A 26,581-nucleotide genomic window follows, 5' to 3' on the forward strand; every position below is an offset into this window, starting at 1 on the left:
CAGTTTGCCATCTAAATGAGAAGGATGGGCTTTAGTAAGAAACAGAGTTTCTTTTCTCTAAGAGTCCAGGACAGTCATGAAAGAAAAGCTCTGCCTTTCCTCAATCTTAGGAGATCCCCCAGAAACTTTCTGACTCTCAGAACTAACACACACACACACACACACACACACACACACACACACACACACACACACACACACACACACACACACACACACACCTCTGTGCCTGTGTCTGGGAGAGTCTCACCCCCTTCACTTGCCTATCTTGGCAGACCGTGTCTGCCAGCACCCCCAAACCCACCCCCTACCTAGCTCTCCTTTCCCCAGATGGCTTCTGTTTCTGGAGGGCTCACTCCATGCCAGACACTGTGCCAGGCACAATCTCACTTAATCCTCACCACCACCCTCTTGAGAGGGGAAGTCTTAGACCCCTTTTTATTTTGGGGGGGCGGGACGGTGGGGCATGTGGGATCTTAGTTGCCTCCCCAGGGATCAACCGGAGCCCCTTGCTTTGGAAGCACAGAGTCTTAACCACTGGACTGCCAGGGAAGTCCCTTAGACCCTTTTATAGATAAAGAAAAGGTTCAGAGAAACCAAGTCACTCTCCCAGGGTCACGCTGCTTCTGCTGCTCCCACAGCCTTCCACATGTATTTCTTGAGTGCCCAAGCACGCTCTCATCTTTGTGGTCCCTTCTGCCTCGACACATTTCCACGAGATGCCTGTGAGCCCTCTCCCTCATTTCCTCTGCTCAGATGTCCCCTCTTCAGAGAGGCCCTCCCTGACCACCTGCCCGAAAATAATGTATCCCATACCCCCAGACTGTGAGAGGATGGGCAGGAGGGAGCTATTCACTTAAGTGTTTGCACCTGACAGTGGATACGTACGTCTGCCTCCATAAAAACTTCCATTTGAATAAGTGATTTTAAAAAGCCCCCTCGGGGCTTCCCTGGTGGTGCAGTGGTTGAGAGTCTGCCTGCCGATGCAGGGGACATGAGTTCGTGCCCCGGTCCGGGAAGATCCCACATGCCGCGGAGCAACTTAAGCCCGCGCACCACAACAACTGAGCCTGTGCTCTAGAGCCTGCGAGCCACAACTACTGAGCCCGCGTGCCACAACTACTGAAGCCTGCGTGCTCTAGAGCCCGTGCTCTGCAACAAGAGAAGCGACTGCAATGAGAAGCCCGTGCACCACAACGAAGAGTAGCCCCTGCTCGCTGCAACCAGAGAAAGCCCACATGCTGCAAGGAAGACCCAACGCGGCCAAAAATAAATAAAATTTTAAAAATAATAATAAAATTTAAAAAATAAAAAGCCCCCTCCACAGGACTTCCCTGGTGGTCCAGTGGTTAAAAGTCCGCGCTTCCACTGCAGGGGGCGCGGGTTTGATCCCTGGTCGGGGAACTAAGATCCTGCATGCCGCATGGTGTGGCCAAAAAAGATGAAAAAAATAAAAATAAAAGAATGGCCCGGATGGGCAAAAATCAGAATAACTCATAACAACAAATGCTGGGGAGGCTTAGGGGATATCTTTGATGGACATGGGCAGTTTGTTGATAGCTTTCAAAATGATAGGTGTCCTTACTTTTTCTGGTGGTTACTTTTACGTGTCAAGTCAACTGGGCCAGGGAGTGCCCAGATACTTGGTCAAACATTATTCTGGGTATGTCTTCAAGGGTGTTTTTGGATGAGATTAATATTTGAATTTGCAGGCTGAGTAAAACAGATTGCCCTCCCCACTATGGATGGGCTTCATCAGATCAGTTGGAGGCTTGAATAGAACAAAAAGGCTGGTTCCCCCGTCCCCTAAGAAGGAACTCCTCCTGCCTGACTGCCTTGAGCTGGGACATGGGTCGTTTCCTGCCTTCAGACTGGAACTGAAACACCAGCTTTTCTCTGGTCTCAAGCCTGCCAGCTCTTGGACTGGAACTTATACCATTGATGCACCTGGTTCTCACACCTTTGTTCTTGGACTGTAACTACATCATCTACGCTCCTGGGTCCCCAGCTTGCCAACTGCAGATCTTGGACTTGGACTTCTCAGCCTCCATAATCACATAAGTCAATTCCTTATAATAAATCATGTCTCTCATATATATCAATATATATATGTATGTGTACATACATTTTTTTTTGTTTTTCTGGAGAACCCTACCTATGTAATACACCTTCTGAACCAGCAAATCTCTTTTTTAGAATATTCCTAAGAAGTACAAGTGTAGGTATGAAGAATCACATTTATTGCAGTGGCCTTTTAATAACAAGTCACCCTGTAGATCTATCCACAGGGAACACGTGAGATAGACAAAGATGACAGCAGAATATGCAGCACTTTGTTTCAATTAAATAAAGGCACTGTGGTGCTGTGGTTAAGACTGGGGGGGGGGCTCTGGATCCATATTCCATGGGTTTGGGGCATACCCTGGTGCTTCCTGGCTGTGTGATCTCAGGCAGGTGTCTTAACGTCTCTGTGGTTGAGTTTCCTCCTCTGGAAAATGGGCACATTAATAGTGTCTGCTTCAGTAGGCTTGTTTCTTTTTAACTTTTTGTTTGGAGATAATTTTAAGCTTACAGAAAAGTTGCAAAAAAAATAGCACAGAGAGTTCCCAAATACCCTTCACCCTGCTGCCCCTACTGTTGACATCTTACATAACCATAGTACGCTTATCAAAACTAAGAAATTAACTTTGGCACAATACTATTAATAAACTACAGACTCCAGTTTTTTAACTCATGTTCTTTTTCTGTTCCAGGACCCAATCCAAGATCCCTCATGGCATTTAGTTGTCATGTTTTCTTAGACTCCTTGGTCTGTGACAGTCCCTTAGTCTTTCACGACCTTGACACTTTTGAAGAGTACTGGTTAGTAATTTTATAGCCTGTCTCTCAATTTGGTTTGTCTTGATTAGAGTGGGGATTTTGCGTTAGTGAGAAGGATCCCGGAAAGGTGATGTTCCCTTCCCATACCAAGGGCTTATGATGTCACTATGACTTATTGCTGGTGATGTTAATCTTGGTCCCTTGGATAAAGTGATGTCTGCCAGGACCCTCCACTGTGAAGCTGCTATTTTCTTTGAGTTGTTTTGAGGACTGCGTGTTAAAGGGTTTACATGAGGGCTTCACACATACTATTGTGCTCTGTGTTTAAAAAAAAAAATACCCCCCCCAAAAAAAGTACATGTCTGTGTTTGAATCAACTACTTCTGGAAGGATAAATTAGAAAATGAGAGCTGCAAATGCCTCACTAGGAAGAGGAACAACGGGAGCTCTAAAGGCTGCGGCCAGGTTGGTGAGCCCACCACTACCCACGCGTGCCTTCACCCAGACCCAGCTGAGCAGATCGAACTGCGCCTACTTATAGCTGGGCACGTCCAGCAGAGGGCAGTAGCACTCCCAGCAGCTGCCCACGTGGCTGTCAACGTGCTGGGGAGGGTGCGCAAGCCCTCCTGGACCGGCAGTTGATTGGCTGTAGCGCCTCTTAGATCTGCCAATCACAGGAATCTCGATGGCAGATGTGCTGCGGCTGCGCAGAGTCGTGGAGGCATCCTAAGGGTGGCTGTGAGCATCTTTCTGTCCCCCTGCCAGCACCCTGTGTCATGGAGGCCAAGGGATTGCAGAAGTGGTTTTATGGGAGCGGAGAAACATCATCGCCTGGAGACTCTGCCACTGCCAACCCCCTATTTTATGTGCTAATCTGTTGGGGTAATTAATAGCCTAAAACCAGAGCTTTCTGGGGGAGCCCAGGAGCCCCCCCCCACCACTCCACTCTGACCTCCTCGTATTTCCCTCAGTTCACTCCACTCCAAAGGCCTTTGCAGTTGCTCCTTATGCCCAAAGTGTTCCCCAAATCTCCAGATGGTTCACTCACCTCCTTCAGGTCTTTACTCAAAGATCACCTGCTCAGTGACACCTTCTCCTAACCAGCCAGTTTCAAACTGCAAACCCCTCTTGCACCTCCTTCCTTTTTCTGTTTCACTGTTCTCTGTGTCACTTATCATTTTTAAGTAGACTTTTTCAAAATTGTGGTAAAATATAGAACATAAAATGTCCTATTTTTAAGTGTACAGTTCTGTGATATTAAGTACATTGATGGTTTTGTGCAGCCATCACCACCATCCATCTCCAGAACTTTTTTCATCTTCCAAGACTGAAACTCTGCCCCCATTAAACAGTAATTCCCCACTCTCCCCCTCCCCCACCTCCTGGCAACCATCATTCTACTTTCTGTCTCTGTGATAATTTGATTACTCTCTAGGTACCTCACATAAGTGGAATCATACAGTATTTGTCCCTTTGTGATTGGTTTATTTCATTTAGCATAAAGTCCTTAAGGTTTAGCTATTTGTAGTATGTGTCAGAATTTCTTTCCTTCTTAAGGCTGAATAATATTCCATTGTATGTACATACTACATTTTGTTTATCCATTCATCTGCTGATGGACACTTGAGTTGCTTTGGCTATTGTGAATCATGCTGCTATGAACATGGGTGTGTGACCATCTGTTCAAGTCCCTGCTTTCAGTCCTTTGGGGTATATACCCAGAAGTGGAATTACTGAATCATATGGTAATTCCATTTTTAATTTTTTTAAGGCACTGCCATACTGTTTTCCATGGTGGTTGAACCAGTTTACATTCCCACCAGGAGTGTACAAGAGTTTCACTTTCTTCACTTGTTAGATTCTATTTTTTTGATAATGGCCACCTAATGGTTGTGAAGTGTTTACATAGACTTTACAAGTATATCACACATATAGAAAAGTGTACAATTATAGCTCAATGAATCAATTATCACTTTAAAAATATTTTTAATTGAGATATTACTTAAAGTAAAATGCACACATCTTAATCGAGAGCTCAGTGAATTCTCATACACACCCATGTAATCACCATGCACACCTCAAGCTATAAAATATTTCTTTTTGAACAATTCTTAATCTGTTTATTAATATCAGCCCTTTTGTTAATTACATGTAGCATTTTACATTTTTACTTCATGAAAATATACCCTTTCTTGGAAACAGATTCTAAGTACTTGGAGAACTTACATTTCTTTTCCTTTTTCAAATTAATTTCATATTTCCTTCTGGATCTAGCACAAAACACGTATTTGTTTTAAGTAATTAATTTGTTGAATTAATGAAAGTATTCTGATGCTTTGTTTGAGATGGCAGAATGACAGAAGGCATAAATCTAAATACCTAAATTAATACACAGAACACAAAGAATCAAGCTCTACACACAAGCAAAACAGGGGCTAAAAATTGCTGTTAATTACAAAAGGGTACATGTTCTATGTTCAAAATCACTGAAGATTCACAAGATGATAGACAAAATCATATCCTAAACAGTTCTGAAGTTGCACTTAATATTTTTTCAAGCTGCATATAGTTATGAAAATATTTCTATAGAACATGGGTCTTTCGGACTTCCCTGGTGGCGCAGTGGTTAACAATCCGCCTGCCAATGCAGGGGACAAGGGTTCGAGCCCTGGTCCAGGAAGATCCCACACGCCACGGAGCAACGAAGCCCGTGCGCCACGCACAACTACTGAACCTGCACTCTACAGCCCATCAGCCACAACTACTGAGCCTGCGCTCTAAAGCCCGCGACTATGTGCTGCAACTACTGAAGCCCACGCGCCTAGAGCCCGTGCTCTGCAACAAGAGAAGCCACCACAATGAGAAGCCTGCGCACTGCAACGAAGAGTAGCCGCCGCTCGCCAAAAGCCCACGTGCAGCAACAAAGACCCAACACAGCCAAAAATAAAAACAAACAAATAAATATTTATTTTAAAAAAAGAAAAGAAAAGAACATGGGTCTTTTTTCCGTCTCCTCCACGAGCATGCCAGCTCCCCCAGGTCAGGAATCTTTTTTTTTTTTGCTCACTGCTTTTCCTCAACACTTAGAACGGTGCCTGTTACAAAGGAGGCTCTCAATAAATGCTTCTGTTTTGTGTGTGTGTGTGGTTTTTTTGTTTGTTTGCTTGTTTTGTTTTGTTTTTTGCCGCACCACCCAGCTTGCGGAATCTAAGTTCCCCGACCAAGGATTGAGCCTGGGCCCTTGGCAGTGAAAGCGTGGAGTCCTAACCACTGGACCGCCAGGGAATTCCCTCAATAGGTGCTTGTTGAGTGACTCTGAGCCTTCTCGTGAAGGGGTGGGCACAGCCTCAAGATCCTATGCACAGCTTCCCTTTTTTTGGCCCTGGGTTTTTGGCCCTGGGCTGCAGCAGGATTGAGGGAAGCTCTTCCCGATTGCTTCAATCCCTGCCCACACTCTGCTCTGGCGTACTCTGAGATGGCTCCCCAGCCTCAGGCCCTGGACAGGATGCGGTATATCCATAGAATGTTAAGGATGTCCAGGACCAGCAATAGACAAGGTCATCACCCCTCGAATTTTAGAACCGTATCACAGTGCTGCCAGCTATATAGACTCCAGCCATGGCCACACCAGCAAGGCCACTGGTGAGCTTTGGGGGCAGCTCACCATACTCAGGAACCAACTGTGGACAGGAGGGTGGCGATCAGGAGTGAAGGAGAGGAAGGTGAATGCAAGAGAGCAGCAGGAAGGCCCTCACATGCCCCCCAGACCCAAGTGCCCAAAATTGACAAAAGGCTGTGACAGACACAGATGGGCATAGAATTCTACAAGGTAATGCAGCCTGTCCCGGGGCTGGAGAAAGAGGGGCGAAGGCAGTGGCAGGGTAATTCGTCGGGCATGCCGAAGGCAGTCACATGGGTCTGTCACAAGGGACCGTTTGCAGGCTTTAAAGGTTCGGGTGAGTTTCAGGAACATTCACCCATTCGTTTACTCATTTTTGTAGCTAACATCTATTAAGCACTTCCCATGTTCCAGGCTCCATCTCTAATGCTGGGGACACCACACCAAACAAACAACCAAAATCTCCCTGTCCTCTTGGAGCTCATGGTAACCAAGCCCACAGGAGATGTTCAAAGCATGCGGGCAGGGTGGTGGGAGAGGTGGTGTCTCCAAGGGTCTTTATAGAAGCAGGAGAAGCCGAAGAGAGAAACTGCATGGTAACACGGGAACAACTGATCCCTGTTGTGGAGAATCACCACCAGGTCTGAAGGGAGCAGGGTTCAGAAGTGGACAGGGGATTGAGGGAATGTGACCCCCAGTCGCACGCAGCTGGATCCCATCTACCACAGAGCAGGTCAACAGAGTCATCAGCCACAGTGCATGGGACGGGAGGAGTGGGGGCACCACTGGACCCCCACCCTGGACATCTCTGGACAGGACAGCTGGGGGTCTGGTATGGAGGGGTCAAGGCCCAGGTCTCGGCTCTGCCTGGGCTGAGGTAGAGACAGACAGTGGGCTGGCCCATGAGGCTCCTTAGCTGGGCCAGCCTCACTCAGAGAACCTTCCCGGAGGGATATCTCCCTCCTCTGGACATCCTCAGCAGTGTCCAACCCCTTTCCCCATGCTGCCGACTCCCCACCCCTACAGGAGCATAGAATAGGGGTGAAGTGGAGAATGTCCACTTGGGCCCAGCTGACCCTTACAGAGTGAGGTTGATGTTGATTGTCTCCACAGAGAGCAGGTTGTACCAGCAAAGGGTACTGATGGCCAGGGAGAGGAGGATGGCGACACACCTGGGGAGGGGGCAAGGCAAATTAGGCCCCGCCCCTCTCTTCCGCGTGGCCCCGCCCCCTCACCACCTGGAGTCCCACTGGAGGAGTTTGCGTGAGTCCAAACTTGCTCCCAGGCTGGCGGGAGGCTGCTGAACGAGCGCTGGCTGAGCGCCTAGGAGCTCCTTTGGTGCAAGACGAAGCCAGGAGGCTGAACCACGGTGGGTGGAGGGGGAGGGCCGCCATAGAGACGGGTAGGGGTGGTTATTGAGCTGTGGCTGTGGCCACGTCCACGCCTGGGGCACCTCCTCTGCCCGGAGGCCCAGCTCCTACAACCAGCGGGGCAGGTGCCTGCTGCACCACCTCCAGTGTTGCCATACCCTGAGGCAAGGGAATTATCCGGGGATCACAGGTCTGACGCACACAGGGGAGAAGAAGTAAAATCTGGGGACCCAGACGCTGCGTCTCTCACACACACTCCTGGGTACAACCAGCGTGAGTAGACCCTGGGAATCAGACACACAGCCACACACAGATACACTCGGGGAGCTACAAATACAGCGACAGCCCCCACTATGGTTGGGTGGACAGTCATACACAGAGGCATAGGGACACACCATTGTAACACACACAGACAGATCAACACAGTCATAATCGACCAATATTGAGGCACGGTCATAGACACACAGTGCCATATACTGTCACACATCGATGGTGGGGGGCACCTATACAAGTCACACCTATACAAGTCAGAGACACACAGTGTTACAAACACATACCAATGGTTGGACACAACTACACAATGGAGTCCCACAACGTCAGAGACCATCCCTGGCATGGTCAGACCTTTATACCATTGCTGGAACACAGAGTCACACACAGTCAGAGACACACAGGGTGCCATGAGCACAGCCATGCACACATGAAATCAGAGATTCATACGGTCACAGACACACACTGGTAGACACAATCACACACAGACCGATATGGGGTGTAACAGTCACATGCGTTTTCACAGTGGGACACAATCATTTATCCACAAGATGGGAACACATGAGGTGTCACAAACACAGTCATCAATCCACTGGTGTTCAGACATGCAATCACACTTGCATTATTGCATGGAACATCAAAGAAATGTTGACACACCTACTCCCAACCCTCAGAATTGTGGGACAAATTCCACAGCCTTACACACACACAAACGCCCAGAAGCTGGCACGATCACAGATGCACATGCAGCTAATAGCACGTGAACACACAAAGACACCCACACACCAACGTCCCAACTGGCCTGGCTCACACTGACACACACATGGGGGCCACACCTGACCTACGCTCACACAGCCACACACAAACCTACACACCTTTGCTTGAGTTCTAAGACATTACAAAGACACATGAAAACCTCCACACTCTATCACCCCAACACCACAGTCACACACACACACACACACAAAATCATGACAACACTACAGGACCCTCAGCTCTCCATGAGGGTGGCCCAAGGTGTCAAACCAGCCTCCATGCCCTTCCAGTGAGGGAGGTGGAGGGAGGTGTTAGGGTGAGTCCCCCATAATAACAATAGCATAGGGAATTCCCTGGTGGTCCAGTGGTTAGGATTCCTCACTTCCACTGCAGGGTACACAGGTTCCATCCCGGGTTGGGGTGGGGAGGGGCGTGTGGAACTAAGATAGCACAAGTCGTGTGGTGAGGCCAAAACAAAAAACAAACAGGGCTTCCCTGGTGGCACAGTGGTTGAGAGTCCGCCTGCTGATGCAGGGGACACGGGTTCGTGCCCCGGTCCGGGAGGATTCCACATGCCGCGGAGCAGCTGGGCCCGTGAGCCATGGCCGCTGAGCCTGCGCGTCCGGAGCCTGTGCTCCGCAACGGGAGAGGCCACAGCAGTGAGAGGCCCGCGTACCACAAAACAAACAAACAAAAACAAACAAAACAAACAAAAAATCCCCAGCATACACTTATATGGCTGTTCTGCATAAACTCAATTAAATCTCAAAAACAAAAAACAAAAAAACCCATGAGGTTATTATAATTGGCCCATTTCAGGGTTGAGACAATCGATGCACAGATGGGTTAAGCACTAGCCCAGACCCATGAAGCTAGATTAGCAGAGCCTGCCACCTTCCCTAGTGTTAGTGTCCAATCCTCAGTGCCTGGCTCAAATGTTTGTTGAACAAATGAAGGAATCCACATCACTTCCACCTTTAATATTTCATTCCCACATTTCAGGTGGGAAAACTGGGGCTGCCAGTAGGATTCACAGGCCCCACCCCCACCCCCACCCCAAGTCCAGCCTCCCAGCCCGGAAATGGGGCAGTCACTCCTTCCCGAACCAAAACTCCTTAATTCCTAGGTATGAGACGCCGCTTGCCTCATTGAGGGCGGGGCCTGGCACATTACGAGGCGGGACCAAGGCCTTTCTACCTTCCTATTGGTGCTCCTCTCTTGGGGGAGGGACCTCTCGAAACCGGTGTTCCTGATTTGCTGTAGCCTTGGCGGCCCGTGACCCGGATAGTGCAACATGGCGGCGCCCAGCGGTAAGGTAGAACCGGCAGGGATTCCGCGGCCGGCCGCGTGAGTAGGTAGGTCGCGCATGGGGAGGCAAGCGCGAATATCTGGGCCCCGGGGCGGCCAGTTCTGTGCTGGCACTGCGGAAGGGTGGCCCCGGAGGGCCGCGGCTGCAGGGCCAGGGCACCGTGACCTTTCCGGGTACGGGGCGGGGATGTGCTGGAAAAAGCCGCCCTCTCTGTACCCGCCTCCCCACATCCCTAATCTCTAATTTTGCAGATGAGACTGCTGAGGCTCAGAGAGGTTAAAGCCTTCTTCCAAGGTCACGCCGCAAGTCATCAGCTAGGCTGGAATTGGATCCCGCGTCTGTCCCTTTCTCCGAAGGGACTCAAAATCCTGGCAGCCAGCCTCAGCTGTTGTAGGTACACCCTGCCTAGGGATTAAGATTTTTAGAAGTTTTGTAGAAATTTAGCTCTTCCCATTAACTGATATTTGCTGGGTACCCACCATATACCAGGCACTGTCCCAGGTCCTGGAGACGCAGCAATAAGGCACACAAAAATCCCCGAGCTCCCCGGGAAATCTCCCCGGGAAGCCAGACATTGAACAAATCAGAAGTAAATGAAACATGTGATTTCAGATGCTAATAATTGCTAAAAATACATTCATCAGGGTGACGGGACTTTAGATTGGGAGTGGGGCGTTGGTCAGGGAAGGCTTCTTATTTGACTATAGACCTGAATGACCAGAGACAGCTCTGGACTGATGGGAGCGGGTGTGGCGGGGGGGGGGGGGTGCGAGAAATTTACAGAAAGAGAAGCAAGTTCAAAGGCTCTGAGGCTAGAATAAAGTCAGCTTGTTTAAGAAACGGTGTAGCTGGAGCTGCCAGTACTAAGAGTTGAGTTTGGAGGGGCGGACCCTGCCTGATTTTATCTTGTGTGATATAACGTTAGTGATTTTAAGCAGAGAACACTGAATTTACTTTACATTTAAAAAGCTCCCTCTGACCACTGGGGGGAGAACTGAGTGGAGGCAGGTAAGGAAAGAAGTGTGAGGCTGGGTAGGTGGAAAGAGGTCATGGACTGGAGTGGTGGCCTGCAGATGGAGAGAAATAGATGCATCTGAGGTGGATTTGGAAGCAGTCAACAGGAGTAGCTGATGGATTGGATGGGGGAGTGAGGGACACAGTGGACTCAGAATTCCCAGGTTTGTGGTCTGAATGACTGGGAATGGTGATGTCATTGGCTAGAATGAGGAAGAACAAGTTTCAGCAGGGATATAATTTGGAACAACATAAGTTTGAGATGGCTGGGGAATACACCAAAGTGGCAGTTAGGTATGGAGGCTGGAGCTCATGGCATATATCATCATTTCTCAGACTTTAGCACACAGAGGAGAAACCTGGACTTTTGTTAAAATGCAGATTCTGATTCAGCAGGTCTGGGTTAGGGCTGAGATTTTGCATTTCTAATAAGCTCCCAGATGATAATAACCAATGTAGCTGGTCCCTGGGACACACTTTGAATAGCAAAGGTTTAGATTAAAGTCTTAATCTCAGCTGCATGTTACAGTCATTGGAGTGCTTTAAAATGCTGATACCTGGGCCATGCCTCTAGATATTTGGATTCAGTATATCTGGGGTATGGCCTGGACAAGGGGATTTTTAAAGCTCCCTAGATTATTCTAATATGAACAAAGTTTAAGAACCATTAGAGCTGCCTACAGGAATACAGAGAGGAGAGGAACCTCTCTTGGAAGCTGAATGATGCCTTAGAGTAGCAGACAGATAAATTCAGAACGTGGGACTCTTTGCAGCCTTATTACTCAAAATGTGGTCTCCAGACTAGCAGCATCAGCATCACTTGGAAGTTTGTTAGAGGTATGGTCTTTGGCTCCACCCCAGACCCACTGAATCAGAATCTGCATTTTAACAAGATCTTTGGTGATTCATCTGCAAATTCAAGTTTGTAAACATTGCAAACTTTAGAGAAGGAAGCAGGTCTTACTGAATGGTTGAGAAATAGACCTGGCTACTAGGAAGAAAATCAAGAGTGTCAAGGTGGGAGGAGGACCTCACCTATGCCAAATCCTTCTGAGAAATTGAGCAAAATGAGCCAAAGAAATGGCTCACTGGCTTTGTTAAATGTAGAAGACACAAGGGGTCTTTACAGGAGTGGTGTCAGTGGAGTGGTTGGGGCAGCAGCCAAGTTGGAGAGAGTGAGGAGGGAACACAGCGTGCAGACATCTCTTGGGAGAAGCTGTGCTATAAATGGAGCAGAGATGTGGAGCAGAGGCGGAAGAAGATGCTAGAGAAAGTTTAAACAGTGATAAAAGTGATCCAAATACTTCCCAACTCATTTTATGAGGCCAGCATTACCCTGAAACTAAACCAAACAGACACGACAAGAAACGAAAACTACAGACCAATATCTCTTATGAACATGGATACAAAAATCCTCAACAAAATGTTAGCAAACCAATTTTAGCAACATATAAAAAGAATTATACACCATGACCAAGTGGAATTTGCCCGAGGAATGCAATATGAGTTTAACATTTGAAAATCAGTTAATGTAATACACCATATTAATAGACTAAAGGACAAAAAACACATGATTAGTTTGGTAGAAGCAAAAAAAAAAGCATTTGACAAAATCTGATGCCCTTTCTTATAAAAATACTCAGCATCTAGCAATGGAAAGGAATTTCCTCAACCTGATAGGTCATCAGTGAAAAACCCACAGCTGACATCATATTTAATGATGAAAGACTGGATGCTTTCCCCTCTAAGATCAGGAACAAGACAAGGATGTGCACCCTGGCCACTTCTATTCAACACTGTACTGGAGGTCCAGCAAGGACACTTGGGCAAAAAAAAGAAATAAAAGGCATCCAGATTAGTCAGGAAGAGGTAAAACTGTCTATGTTTGCAGATGACATGATCTTGTATGTAGAAAATCTCAGGGAATCCAATTTTTAAAAAAAAACTATTAGGACTAATGCAAGTTCAGCAGGGTTGCAAGATACAAGATCAACACATAAAAATAAATTGTGTTTCTGTACGCTAGCAATGAACAATGTGAAAATGAAATTATACAGTAGCTTCATAAAGAATAAGATACAAATAAATTTAACAAAAGAAGTAAAGGACTTCTACACGGTAAATTGTAAAACATCGTTGAGAGAAATTAAAGAAGATCTAAATTAATGGAGAGGTATCCCATGTTCATGGATCAGAAGATAATATTATTAAGATACCAGTATTTCCCAAACTGTTCTACAGATTCAACACAATCCCTACCAGAATCCCAGCTGGATTTTTTCCAGAAATTGACAGCTGATTCTAAAATTTATATGTAATAGTGAGGGATCTAGAATAGCCAAATATTATTGTAAAAGAAGAACAAAATAGGAGGACTTAACACTTCCCAATTTCAGAACCTACAAGCTACAATAATCACAACAGTGTGGTATTGGCATAAGGCTCAACATATAGATCAACAGAATTAAATTGAGAGCCCAAAAGTAAACTCTTACATTTATGGTCAATTGATTTTCAACAAGAGTGACAATGAGAAAAAATAGTCTCTTCAACAAATAGTACTAGGACAACTGGATATCTACATGAAATGAACCCCTTCCTCACACCATTCACAAAGATTAATTCAAAATGGATCAGAGGGGAATTCCCTGGTGGTCCAGTGGTTAGGACTCTGAGCTTCCACTGCAGGGGGCATGGATTCCATCCCTGGTGGGGCAACTAAGATCCCCACAAGCCACAAGGTGTGGCCAAAACAAACAAAACTTCTAGAAGAAAACATAGGAGTAAATCTTCATGACCTTGGGCCAGGCAATGGTTTTTTAGATAAAACATAAAAAAAAAAATCGAAAGCAAAGCTACAAAAGTAAAACAGAAATTGGATTTCATTGGAATTAAACATTTGTGCTGCAAACAATAACATCAGGAAAGTGAAAGACAATTCAAAGAATGGGAGAAAGTATTTGTAAATCATAAGCTTGAAGTATCCAGAATATATAAACAACTCAATAATAAAAAGATAACCTAATTTTTAAATGGACAAAGGATCTAAATAGACATTTCTCTGAAGAAGATACACAATGGCCAATAAACCCATGAAAAGATGCTCATCATCATTACCTTTTAGGGAAATGCAAATCGGAACCACAATGAGATACCACTTCACACCCATTAGGATGTCTGTAATCAAAAAGAAAGACAACGGCAAGTATTGGCAAGAATGCAGAGAAATTGGAACTCTTATACATTGCTGGTGGGGATGTAAAGTTGTGCAGCCACTTTGGAAAACACTTTGGCAGTTTCTCAAATGATTAGACATAGAGTTACTATATGTCCCAGCAATTTGATTTCTAAGTATATACCCAAGGGAAGTGTAAACATGTGTTCATACAAAAGCTACACAAGTGTTCATAGCAGCAATAGTCATATAGTCAAAAAGTGGGAAGAACTGCAAGTGTTCATCAATGGAATGGGTAAATAAAATATGGTTAAATCCATATAATGAAAAAATTTGGGCAATTAAAAGGAATGAAGTCTGATACATATTACAACATGGATAAACCTTGAAAACATGTTAAGTGAAAGAAGGCAGTCACAAAAGAGCCCATATTATATGATTCCATTTATATGAAATTCCCAGAGTAGGCAAATTTATAGACACTAGATTAGGGGTTGCCTAGGGTTGAGGGTGAGGGGAAATAGAGGGACTGCTAATGGGTATAGGTGGGTTTTTTTTTGGGGGGTGACAAAAGTGTTCTAAAATTAGATTTAGTGATGGTTGCACAATTCTCTGAATATACAGTTGACCCTTGAACAATGTAGGGGTTAGGGGTGCCGACCCTCCTCACAGTTAAAAATCCAAATATAACTTAATACTCCGCCCTTCATATCCACGGTTCCACATCCTAAGATTCAACCAACCACAGGTCGTGTAGTACTGTAGTACGTATTTACTGAAAAAAAAATCAGCGTGTAAGTGGACCCATGCAGTTCAAAGCAGTGTTGTTCAAGGGTCAACTACTGAAAACACATTGGATTTTATACTGAGGTTCAACTGTATGGTACACAAATAAAGCTGTTAAACAAAACAGAATGATCTGGTAGGGAGGGGGACGAATGCAGGAGCAAATTCCTCAAGATAGTGAAGGGTTTGGCCCAGAAGAACAGGGACCTTTGATTGTAACAGTCACTTCTGCTCCATCTTGTGCATGCAGTCTGGGACATGACCTCTGCCCAAGAGAGGGGTCTCATTGCCTTTAGCGGGTGGGGTACCAGGCTGATGCTCTTTCTTCTCTCTTTCTAGGTGGTTGTCCGACAGGCAAAGGCATGAGCTGGGCCCAAGCCATCCTGCTGGCCCGGGGCCTCTCTCGGGGCTGGGGAGGTATCTGCAGCACTGCCCTCACCGGAGCCCCCTTCTCTCAGGTGACTGCCAGTCATGGGGTGGAGAGAGGCAGGCAGGCCTGGGATTCGCTCACAAGCCCTCCCAGTGAAGCCAGCTCGGGGTGGCGGGGGTGGGGGTGGGGGGGTCTGGGCTGGCCTGTCTGCTCTGAGGGCCAGTTGAATGTCTCTTCTCATTTTAAGAAGTGTTGGTGCGCCCACGAGTGAGGGGCTTGAATTTGAAATCAAGAAGGTCTGAGCTAAGTAGATTTGGGTGGTGACTCTGGGTGACTCCTGTATTCACTTGTAAAGATGTGAATTGAATTTCGTTCCCTTACCCTAAGTGACCAGGCTGATCAACGGCCATAAATTATAACAAGGATGGTGATGATGGTGACAATATTAATAGCTCCCTTATTGAGCACTTCCTCTGGGCCAGGCCCTGTGCTATGCATTTCATTTGCATTATCTCATTTGTGGTGTCTCCCCTTCTTTGGAGCATTCTAGAGCTTCTTTTCTGCTTTCTGCCCTAGGCACATACCACCTGTAGTATTAGTTTCCTACACTTTCACTTTATTTATTTTTTTAAAATATAAATTTATTTATTTATTTTTGGCTGCGTTGGGTCTTCGTTGCTGCGCACAGGCTTTCTCTAGTTGCAGCAAGTGGGGGCTACTCTTCATTGCGGTGCGCAAGCTTCTCATTGCGGTGGCTTCTCTGTTGCGGAGCACTAGCTCTAGGTGCGTGGGCTTCAGTAGTTGTGGCACACAGGCTCAGTAGTTGTGTCACATGGGCTTAGTTGCTCTGCGGCATGTGGGATCTTCCCGGACCAGGGCTCGAACCCGTGTCCCCTGCATTGGCAGGCGGATTCTTTTTTTTTTTTTTAATAGAGAACAGGAGTATTTATTTATTTATTTATTTATAAATTTATTTATTTTTATTTTTGGCTGTGTTGGGTCTTCCTTTCTGCGCAAGGGCTTTCTCTAGTTGTGGCAAGCGGGGGCCACTCTTCATCGCGGTGTGCGGGCCTCTCACTATCGCGGTCTCTCTTGTTGCGGAGCACAAGCTCCAGACGCGCAGGCTCAGTAGTTGTGGCTCACAGGCCTAGTTGATCCGCGGCATGTGGGATCTTCCCAGACCCGGCCTCGAACCCGTGTCCCCTGCATTAACAGGCAGATTCTCAACCACTGCGCCACCAGGGAAGCCCTGGGAGGCGGATTCTTTACCACTGTGCCACTTTAAATGAATGCCTTTTTTAAAAAAAAACATCTTCTTACCTAAGCAGGATATTGGGATGGCTATTGGGTGCAGCAGAACAGAGGGCTTCAATCTCAGCTGTGCTGCTTTGCTGCTGTGTGGCACCAGGCATCTTGTTTCATCTCCCAGGGCCTCAGTTTCCTCATCTGTAAAATGGGTACACGAAGAGGCACTCCTTCAATGGACAGTTGAGAAGAGTAAATGAGCCTCACTCTCAGAAAGTGCTCAACAATGCCTGGAACATAAGAATATTCCATAAGGGACTTCCCTGGTGGTCCAGTGGTTAGGACTCTGTGCTCCCACTGCAGGGGGCCCAGGTTCGATCCCTGGTCGGGGAACTGAGATCCCTCAAGCCACACAGCCCGGCCAAAAAAAAAAAAAAATTCTGTAAATGTTAGCTCTTATTAGCCATATATTTGAAAAGATGCCTTATGTATAACCATTCTAATTTAAACATTCAATTTAAATGAAAGTAAATCTATTAGGGTACCATCTAGAGCAGGGGTTGGCAAACTTTTTCGTAAAGGGTAAGACAGTGAATGCTTTTGGCTTTGTAGGCCATGTGGTCTCTGTCACAACTACTCAACTCTGCCACTGCAGCACAAAGCAGCCCCAGACCAGACATAATGAAAGCATATGGCTGTGTTCCAATAAAACTTTATTGACAAAAGCAGGCAGCTGACTGGATTTGCCCCACAGACTGTAGTTTGCCAACTTCTGTTCTAGAGGGATCTGACCTGCTCCCAGCAGCATACACTCCCCACTCTGGGGAACAAGATCTCCTTGACCCAAGGGAGGTACCATCATAATAGATGGGGAGAGAGGCCCGAGCATTAGAGTGGGTTGTGGGTATCACCAGGTGGAGGACAGTCACGCTGAGGCTCCTGCTGACTCCAGAATCTGCATTTTCTTTTTTCAACTCAATTTTTTTTTGGTTTTTTTTGGCCATGCCACGTGGCTTGTGGGATCTTAGTTCCCTGACCTGGGATTGAACCCAGGCCCTCAGCATTGAAAGCATGGAGTCCTAACCACTGAATTACAAGGGAATTACCTCAACTCAGTTCTTGAAATCTATCTTTTAAATAGGTAATTACAACAGACAATATAGTTCAAAATTCAAAAAGTTCTGAGGCTGTACCGTGACAAGGGTCTCTCTCTCTCTTGCCTGGCCACCGCTTAGCTCCCTTCTCTAGAGGCAAGATGTTGCCTGCTTATTGTATTTCCTTCCAGAGATGTTTTTCACAAAAGCAAAAAATATGTATCCATACAGTCGATTCTCATTATTCACAGTAACATTCTAGAAAGTCACTGCATACGCTGAATTAGCGAATACCAAACCATTGCTGCCAGGGGAGATACGGGATAAGGTTCCTGTGAGCCTCAGGTCATAACATTTTCATCAACCAATCAATCATACATTGTTGTATGTGTGTTTCTGTTTAAAGACATCCTATTTAATATAGCTTTTTGATTCATTAACATTGAACCCACGGCCAACAGCACTATAACTCATGCCTGAGCTTACCTACCACATGTGTCTTCTCTAAGGAACAGCAGGGCCTTCTTGCACGTAGGAGCACTAGGCAGGCTTAGGGGTCCTTTTCAACCACAAATCAACAAAAAAGATGCAGAAAACATACACTAAATAAACCTCTAGGGACTTTCCTGGTGGCACAGTGGTTGAGAATCCACCTGCCAACGCAGGGGAGACGGGTTCAAGCCCTGGTCTGGGAAGATCCCACATGCTGCGGAGCAACTAAGCCCATGTGCCACAACTACTGAGCCTGCATTCTAGAGCCTGTGAGCCACAACTACTGAGCCTGCGCTCTAGAGCCTGTGAGCCACAACTACTGAAGCCCACATGCCTAGCGCCTGTGCTCTGCAACAAGAGAAGCCACCGCAATGAGAAGCCCGCGCACCTCAACGAAGAGTAGCACCCGCTCACCACAACTAGAGAAAGCCCGCACACAGCAATGAAGACCCAACACAGCCAAAAATAAATAAATAAAAATTTTAAAATAATAATAAATAAACCTCTAAAAGGACACTCGTTGGGAATTCCCTGGCGGTCGAGCGGTTAGGACTCAGTGCTTTCACTGCCGGGAACCCAAGTTCGATCCCTCGTTGGGGAACTAGTTCCTGCAAGACATGCAGCACAGACAAAAAAATAAAACAAAATAATATAAAATAAAAGGACACTTGTTGACAGCATGGGGGCTGATACAAGAAGGCCAAGCATTGCCTTGTTCCATCTCAGCTGGGAATATAGGCGCTGGGCAACTCAACTTTCCACCCCCCTGCACGTGTCTGCAAATGGCCAGAAAGTGCCAAGAGTGTTGGCTTTGGGAGTATAAATGAATTTTAGCAAGTAGGCAAATTTGCAAACATGGAATTCGCAAATAATGAGGACCAACTATATATAAGCTGTTGTTGTTTTCTTTTTTTTACACAAATGGGAAGCTACTGTACACACCGTTTCACACCTTGTTTTTTTTTCATTTAATGGTATACCCTGGAGCTCACTCCAGGTCACACAAGACCTCCTCAGTGCGCCTTACAGCGGTAGGTGCTCCTTGTCCAGGTGCTTGGCCATTTGCTAAATTATTTCCTTGCCGATGCACATTTGGGCCATTTCCACTGACGCAGCAGACGAACAAAAGTCATTTGGTGCAGGTGCTTTTAGAGCTATCCGATTTAAATACCAGATGCAGGATTGCTGCGTCAGAGGGTGTGTGTCTGTCATCGTGGTGAACATTGCCTCCGTCGGGGCGTTACCATTGCTCTCTCACACTTTGTGATGGTGCCTGATCATGGGTCTGTAACCCGCGCAGCACACTTCTTCAGAGGCCCTTAGGGAGGCCTGCTGGCACCTTTCTCAGCAAAGAGCCAGTGCGGCAGTCCCCCAGGGGCACTGGGAGACCCACATTCCAGCAGTGGTTCTCTATCCGCAGGTGATGCCCCAGGCCCCGCGGGGCCTCCACTGCAGCACAGCCGCCCACAACCCTGACTCGCCGCTGGTCCCACGCCCACCCGAACCCCAGAGGGGGCTGGTCAAGGCCCTGGCACCCCATGAGGAGCTGTTTAGGCAGGCGCCAGATGGGGTGCAGGACAAGGCGAGCTTCGTGCAGGCGGTGCAGAACTTTACGCAGTACAACGTGCACAAGCGGGGCCACGTCGACTTCATCTACCTGGCCCTACGCAAGATGCGGGAGTACGGCGTCGAGCGGGACCTGGCTATCTACAACCTGCTGCTTGACATCTTCCCCAAGGAGGTCTTCCGGCCTCGCAACATCTTCCACAGCATCTTCCTCCACTACCCACGGCAGCAGGAGTGCGGGATTGCTGTCCTGGAGCAGATGGAGAACCACGGTGAGGCCAGCAGGCCAGCTCAGGCAGGGGCGGGGGCCACCTCCCTCTCCAGGGTCTCGGGGCCCTCCATGGCTCCTTGGCTCTGACTCGTCTCCTCTCTGTCTCTCTGTCTGGCTTCCTCCTCTGCGCGCCCACCCCCATCTCTTGCTCATCTCTCTCTCCCAACATCCCTTCCCTCTTCTGCCCCCTCCCTGAGGCTCAGCCTCCATCTGCCTGGCACAGGGGTGATGCCCAACAAGGAGACGGAGTTCCTGCTCACTCAGATATTTGGGCGCAAAAGCTACCCCATGCTCAAGTTTGTGCGCATGAAGCTGTGGTTCACCCGCTTCAAGAATATCAACCCCTTCCCCGTGCCCCGGGACCTGCCCCAGGACCCAGTGGACCTGGCCAGATTGGCCCTGCGGCACATGGAGCCCGACCTCAGTGCCAGGGTCACCGTCTATCAGGTATCCACCCTGTCCACATCCTCGGCCGCCTCTGGGGCAGGGCCCCCTTCAGTAAGCCCAAGTGATTGTGGTGAGACAGGCCGTGATTCGCTGGCAGAACCTCCGCTAGAGTCCAGGGCCCTTGGCACAGCTTGACCTCTGACCTCGGCCCCTCTCCCCACATTCACTGTATTCCGGGCATGGCTTTCTGTTCCTTGAGCAGTCTGTGGCAGCTCCCCCCTGAGGCCTTTGTGCTTGCTGTTCCCTCTGCCAGGAACACCCTTCCTCCGGGACTGCACTTCCTTCAGGTCTGAGTTCCACCGACCTTTCGTCAGGACCTCTTTCCTGACCACCCTGGCTGAGCCTGGTTCCCCGTGACTCAGTTTCACCTGTGTCTCCCAAGGCCCAGCACAGGTTCTGGCACAAAGCGGACGTTCCACAGCTGTTTGTCGAATGACTAAATGAAATATTCCCCATATCCTGGGGGCTGTGGGAGCCCAAAAGGGAGCAGGGAGGGCTTCCTGGAGGAGGTGAGGGTGAGCTGGGCGCAGGCAGAACAGAAGAGGGGAGGAGAGCATTCCAGGCAGAGGGAGCAGCATGGGCCAGGGCTCGAGGGTGGCTGGGAGTGGCTGGAGATGCTGAAAGGGCTTCCTTTGGCCGGAGCAGGGAGTTGGGGTGAGAGAGAAGAGGCATGTAGGACACCGGGTTAGTAATGAGAGGGCCACGGGGAGGTTTTAAGAAGAGGAGGGTTGGGGTGCAACTCAAGTTTCTGGAAGGATTTGCGCCTTTGAAAGCGCCCCCTGGCGGCCGTGTGGATGGTGTTGGATTGGGGGCAAGGCGAAGAGGACAGAGGGGCTAGGAGAGTGGTGATGCGGTGTCCCAGTGAGAGAACATATTGCAGAGGAAGTGCAGTTTTTAACTCATTTCTTCGTTTTTTAAAGTAATGCATTAAAAGGAATTCCCTGGTGGTCCAGTGGTTAGGACTCTGCGCTTTCACTACTGAGGGCCTGGGTTTCATTGCTGGTCAGGGAACTAAGATTCCACAAGCCGGGCGGCATGCCACCACACACACCCCCCCTAAAAAAAGTAATGCATTAAAAAGCCAAACAGGGAACTGCACGGGTTCAATCCCTGGTCAGGGAACTAAGATACTGCAAGCCCACACGGCACAGCGGGGGAAAAAAAAAAGCCAAATGGTACACAAGAACACACAGTGAAGAGTTCCCCTCTCCTACCCTGACCCTTTAGCCCCCAGGCTACTTCCCCAGAGGTGACCACTTCCATGTCTTCTTCCCAAGAGATCTATGCATTTGCATGCAGATGTATACTTTTTTTTTGCATATATATCCTTTGTACTTAAATATCCCTTTTTTCCCCTGTTTCATTATTAAAAGTGCATACAGAAGGGTTGAAAACATGGTAAAATGATCACCTACACCACCTAGATTTTTTAAAAAACTTTATTGAAGTATAGTTGATTTACTATGTTGTGTTAGTTTCTGGTGTACAGCAAAGTGATTCAGTTATATATATATGTTTACATATATATTTTTTCAGATTCTTTTCCATTATACTTTATTACGAGATCTTGAATATAGTTCCCTGTGCTATACAGTAGGACCCTGTTGTTTGACACCACCTAGATTTAGAATGGGAACAATCCAAGTATCTATCAAGAGGGACTTGTCCATGTCCACTGTGGCACCTCAATCAGCCTGGTGAAAAAAGTGAAAGGGTGAGGCATGCACAGTGGTGTAGTAAGCCACCTAAAGTGTGAGAAGGGAGGAGAAATAAAAAGGCATATAGCTATTTGTTTATTTTCACAAGAATAAATAATGCAGGGAATTCCCTGGCGGTCCAGTGGTTAGGACTTAGAGCTCTCACTGACAAGGGCCCAGGTTCAATCCCTGGTCAGGGAACTAAGATCACGCAAGCCAGGCGGCATGCCCAAAAAATAAAAAAATTTAAAAAATAAGTAATGCAAAGATAAGTCAGATATGGATAAAAATGGTCATCTCTGGGTGGGCAGAGGAGATAGGGATAGAGAGAAAAGAATGGGAGAGAGACATCTATTTAATATGGGTTGGCTTCTAAACTATGGAAATGTTTAGTCTATCAAAAATATATATAGGGCGCAGTGGTTGAGAGTCCGCCTGCCAACGCAGGGGACACGGGTTCGTGCCCTGGTCTGGGAAGATCCCACGTGCCATGGAGCGGCTGGGCCCGTGAGCCATGGCCGCTGAGCCTGCGCGTCCGGAGCCTATGCTCCGCAACGGGAGAGGCCACAACAGTGAGAGGCCTGCGTACCGCAAAAAAAAAAAAAAAAAAAAAAAAAAAATATATATATATATATATAAAATCAAAAAAGAGGGGAAAGAACCCATCAAAGTTGAAAACAAACATATGTGGCTAAATATCCAATTGACAACATAACCAGTGAGAGAAGAAAATTCTGAGTCACTGTTGTCTGACATCCTTAGTGGCCTGCATTCTGAGAATCCTGAACTTAATCCCCTAGTGTTATGGTCAGCTGTAATATCATAATCATTTATGTATATTGATGGATAAGTCAAATAAGCATGTGTATTACTTGTAATAGGAGCCAAGATTTTGACTGTGAGAGAAAAAGATATACAATGTTAGGAAAAATGTTATTTTAATATTAAAAATAACGAGAGAGGCCCACTTACCGCAAAAAAAAAAAGAAAAATTAAGTATTGGACTTTTTTTTCTTGATGTGGACCATTTTTAAAGTCTTTATTGAATTTCTTATAGTATCGCTTCTGTTTTATGTTTTGGTGTTTTGGCCGCAAGGCATGTGGGATTTTAGTTCCCTGACCAGGGATCAAACCCACACCCCCTGCATTGGAAGGCAAAGTCTGAACCACTGGACCGCCAGGGAAGTCCCAAAGGAGTCCATTCTTTTTAACCTGAAAGGGTGGAGGATATGTGTGCCAACAGTTGTCCACTCACAGGTATTTCGGTCAGAGTATGTGCATTTTTTCAAAAATGCACTTCATTTAGTTTTGGTTTTTGTTTTTTAGCCACGCTGCTTGACTTGCAGGATCTTGGTTCCCCAATCAGGGATTGAATCTGGGCCACAGCAGTGAAAGTGTCGAGTCCTAACCACTGGACCACCAGGGAATTCCCTCCTTTAGTTTTTTGTTTTTTGTTTTAAAAGGCTTTTTTTTTGATGTGTAACATTATTTTTTTTAATCTTTATTAAATTTGTTACAATATTGCTTCTGTTTTATGTTTTGATTCTTTGGCCGCAAGGCATGTGGGATCTTAGCTCCCCAACCAGGTATCGACCCACACCCCCTGCACTGGAAGGTGAAGTCTTAACCACTGGACCGCCAAGGAAGTCCCTCATTTAGTTTTTAAAATCACATTTCAGAGTGTAAAATTAGAAAGCTACAAAAGGCTATTCTTTCCCTCCCTGCCCTCCACAGAGGCAAATGCTGTGACTTGCTTCTTGTGTCTCCTTCCTGGCATATTCTGTTTGCATGAAATTCTTTTCCTTTTTTAAATTTCACATGCACTGAGCACTTAGCATGTACCAGGCATCGTTCTCAGCATTTTAGAACCATCTCAACTAAGTGCTGTTATTGCCCCCATTTTGAACTGGGGAAACTGAGGCACACGGTGACTTAGCCAAGGTCATGCAGACAGTGGCAGAGCCGGGATTTTAACGCAGGTGGGCCAGCTCCAGGGTTCCCTCCATGTGAGTATATCCAGGGTCAGTGGCTCTTACCCAATTAGATAGAAGCAAGAAGGCGGTGGGCTCGAGTGATTGTTGGAGGCCCAGTAGACAGACCCAAGAGGAGTCCTGAATTCACTGGAATCCCCATTTCTCTCTCCCGGGCTCCTCCGTAGGGGCTGTGGGGGCTGCAAGCTTCCACTCCGACTTTCCTTGCAGATGCCTTTGTCCAAAGACTCCACAGATGCCACGGATCCCACGGAGCCCCACATCGTAGGTAAGGTCCTGCGGAGGGAAGGAGGGAGGGAGCGAGCGCCGGGTTCTCAGCAGGCCTGCTGGGTGGGCTCCCTGGGCCTCTGGGCATAGCCCCTCAGCCAGGACGCCCCGGGAATGTGTGTCTCCACATCAGGAATCCAGAGTCCTGATCAGCAGGCCGCGCTGGCCCACCACGACCCAGCCCGCCCGATCTTCGTTGAGGGTCCCTTCTCCCTGTGGCTTCGAGACAAATGCGTCTATTACCACATCCTCAGAGCTGACTTGCTACCCCCCGAGGAGAGGGTGAGGGCCCAAAGTGGGAGTCGGGGGTGGTAAGAGTGAGTTGGCTCAAAGGTGGGGAGGGGGGTGGGGGTATGGGAGGGCAGGGGCCCGGGGAGAGGCGGCAGGTGGCTGCAACATCCTGGGCCTCTGCCTGCACCTCCGCGGGCCCCCACCCCCACCCCCGGGTTAGGAAGTAGAGGAGATTCCAGAGGAGTGGAACCTCTACTACCCGATGCAGCTAGACCTGGCCTACGGGAGGAGCAGCTGGGATGACTACGAGTTTAACATCGATGAAGGTAAAAACTGGGATGGGTAGGATTCTGAACACTGCACGGGATGGGGTGCCACCTCTGGAGTCGAGGGATGGGGCCCAGGCCGAGACCTAGTCCAGTTACACTTACACACACACACACACACACACACACACACACACACACACACACACACACACACACACACACACACACACACACACACACACACACACACACACACACACACACACACACACACACACACACCACCCCACCACCTCGCCCCACGAAAGCACAAAACTCACCACTCAGGGGCTCCAGACCTGTCAGCCCTCAAACATCCTCCTTCAAACGTTTATGGAGCACCTCTGTGCTGGCTACTGGGCGTGACCAGGACAGGCCCAGTCCCTTCCCTCAGGCCAGCGGTGGATCAGACAAGTTACATTCTTGGGGAGGAGCACACAACTCAGCCTCAGGTGGGAGTCAGGAGGATTTCCTGGTGGAAACTTGAGCCAGGAGGTGTCACCTAGGTGAAGCATGGGACAGGCAGGCTAGGCAGAGCATGTGCAAAGGCTTGGAAACACAGAAAAGGAAAAAGGGAGCTTAAAGCCCCCATCCTTGGCCTGGAAGGGATGTGGGCTTGAGGGGGCTGCTCCAGTCCCTACTGCACAAACTGAGGGCCTGTCTCTCCTGACAGTGGAGGAAGGCCCTGTCTTCGCCATATGCATGGCGGGTGCTCATGACCAGGCCACGCTGGCCAAGTGGATCCAGGGCCTGCAGGAGACCAACCCAACCCTGGCCCGCATCCCGGTGGTCTTCCGCTTGTCAGCGTCCTCCGGGGAGCTCCTGGCATCCTCCTCAGGGCTGGAGGAGACACCCCTGACCCCACCCGAGGGCCGGGAAGAAGAGGAAAACAATCAGCAGCGACAGCAGCAGAGCCAGAGCTGAGCCTAAGCAGTCACAGGAGCACAGGCGGTGGACTGGTGTGAAAGCATGAGATGACCTCTTAGTGTACAGCAAATAAAAGTTTTCCGGCTTGGGGCTGCCTTGCCTCCTCTCTGGCAGTGTAGCGTCCCTGCCCCTTTAATGCCTGGTGTTACGTCTTTTCAAGTGATGGAAACATCATCCAGAACTGACGGGTCGAGCCGCTGGCCTTCCGTCCGCCTTTTCTGGACAGCTCCCACCCTTCCTTTGTCATCCCCACAATTCATTCAGGATAAAGGTGCGGAGGAAGAAGCCCCCATCACCCCAGGGTCTACGGGCTCTCCTGGCTCTTCCCGGATCAGCCTCAAACCTTCCGCTACCCCTTCCGTCTCTGCCTTGTCAGAAAGTTTAACAGAGAAGGGAGTAAAGGGAGAGTGGGTTGTTGCTGGCGCTTATTGCGCGCATGCGCAGCTTCCACTCTCGATCTTCTTTTGGCGCCGCGAGCCAGTGAGAGTCCATGAGAAATTTCTCGTCGGCGCGGAACATGCGCGCCACTTCCGGCCGGGCTCCTAACAACGGGGGA

The 26,581-nt window shown here is 48.0% G+C and overlaps 1 protein-coding gene and 1 non-coding gene across 6 annotated transcripts; both read left to right on the plus strand.

Annotated features, from left to right (window-relative positions):
• Window positions 1-10,090: 10,090 nt before the first annotated feature.
• On the plus strand, window positions 10,091-26,494 carry ECSIT (ECSIT signaling integrator). Of its 5 annotated transcripts, none has more exons than XM_060145059.1 (9): window positions 10,100-10,190; window positions 10,396-10,538; window positions 15,459-15,577; window positions 19,724-20,158; window positions 20,381-20,604; window positions 24,503-24,560; window positions 24,693-24,841; window positions 25,011-25,116; window positions 25,772-26,494. In XM_060145059.1, exons 2-9 carry the CDS (start codon window positions 10,396-10,398, stop codon window positions 26,020-26,022), a joined length of 1,485 nt encoding a protein of 494 aa, XP_060001042.1. In that variant the 5' UTR covers window positions 10,100-10,190; the 3' UTR covers window positions 26,023-26,494. The 5 variants fall into 5 exon arrangements, with proteins under 5 accessions (XP_060001046.1, XP_060001042.1, XP_060001045.1 ...); XM_060145062.1 differs by having other exon boundaries at window positions 25,059-25,116; XM_060145060.1 differs by having other exon boundaries at window positions 10,396-10,534; window positions 19,741-20,158.
• On the plus strand, window positions 17,055-17,127 carry TRNAG-CCC (transfer RNA glycine (anticodon CCC)). Its single transcript has one exon. It is a non-coding gene; the product is annotated as a tRNA-Gly (tRNA).
• Window positions 26,495-26,581: the final 87 nt, after the last annotated feature.

This window comes from Lagenorhynchus albirostris, chromosome 3, assembly GCF_949774975.1.
Source record: "Lagenorhynchus albirostris chromosome 3, mLagAlb1.1, whole genome shotgun sequence".
In the NCBI taxonomy this organism is placed as follows: Eukaryota; Metazoa; Chordata; class Mammalia; order Artiodactyla; family Delphinidae; genus Lagenorhynchus; species Lagenorhynchus albirostris.

What these genes read in the sequence shown, in the direction of transcription:
- ECSIT (XM_060145059.1), top strand. Translation starts at nt 10,396, where the DNA reads ATGAGACTGCTGAGGCTCAGAGAGGTTAAAGCCTTCTTCCAAGGTCAC. An exon ending in GGAGCAGATGGAGAACCACG is followed by an intron (nt 20,159 to 20,380) that starts GTGAGGCCAGCA and finishes TGCCTGGCACAG; the next exon opens with GGGTGATGCCCAACAAGGAG. An exon ending in CGAGTTTAACATCGATGAAG is followed by an intron (nt 25,117 to 25,771) that starts GTAAAAACTGGG and finishes CTCTCCTGACAG; the next exon opens with TGGAGGAAGGCCCTGTCTTC.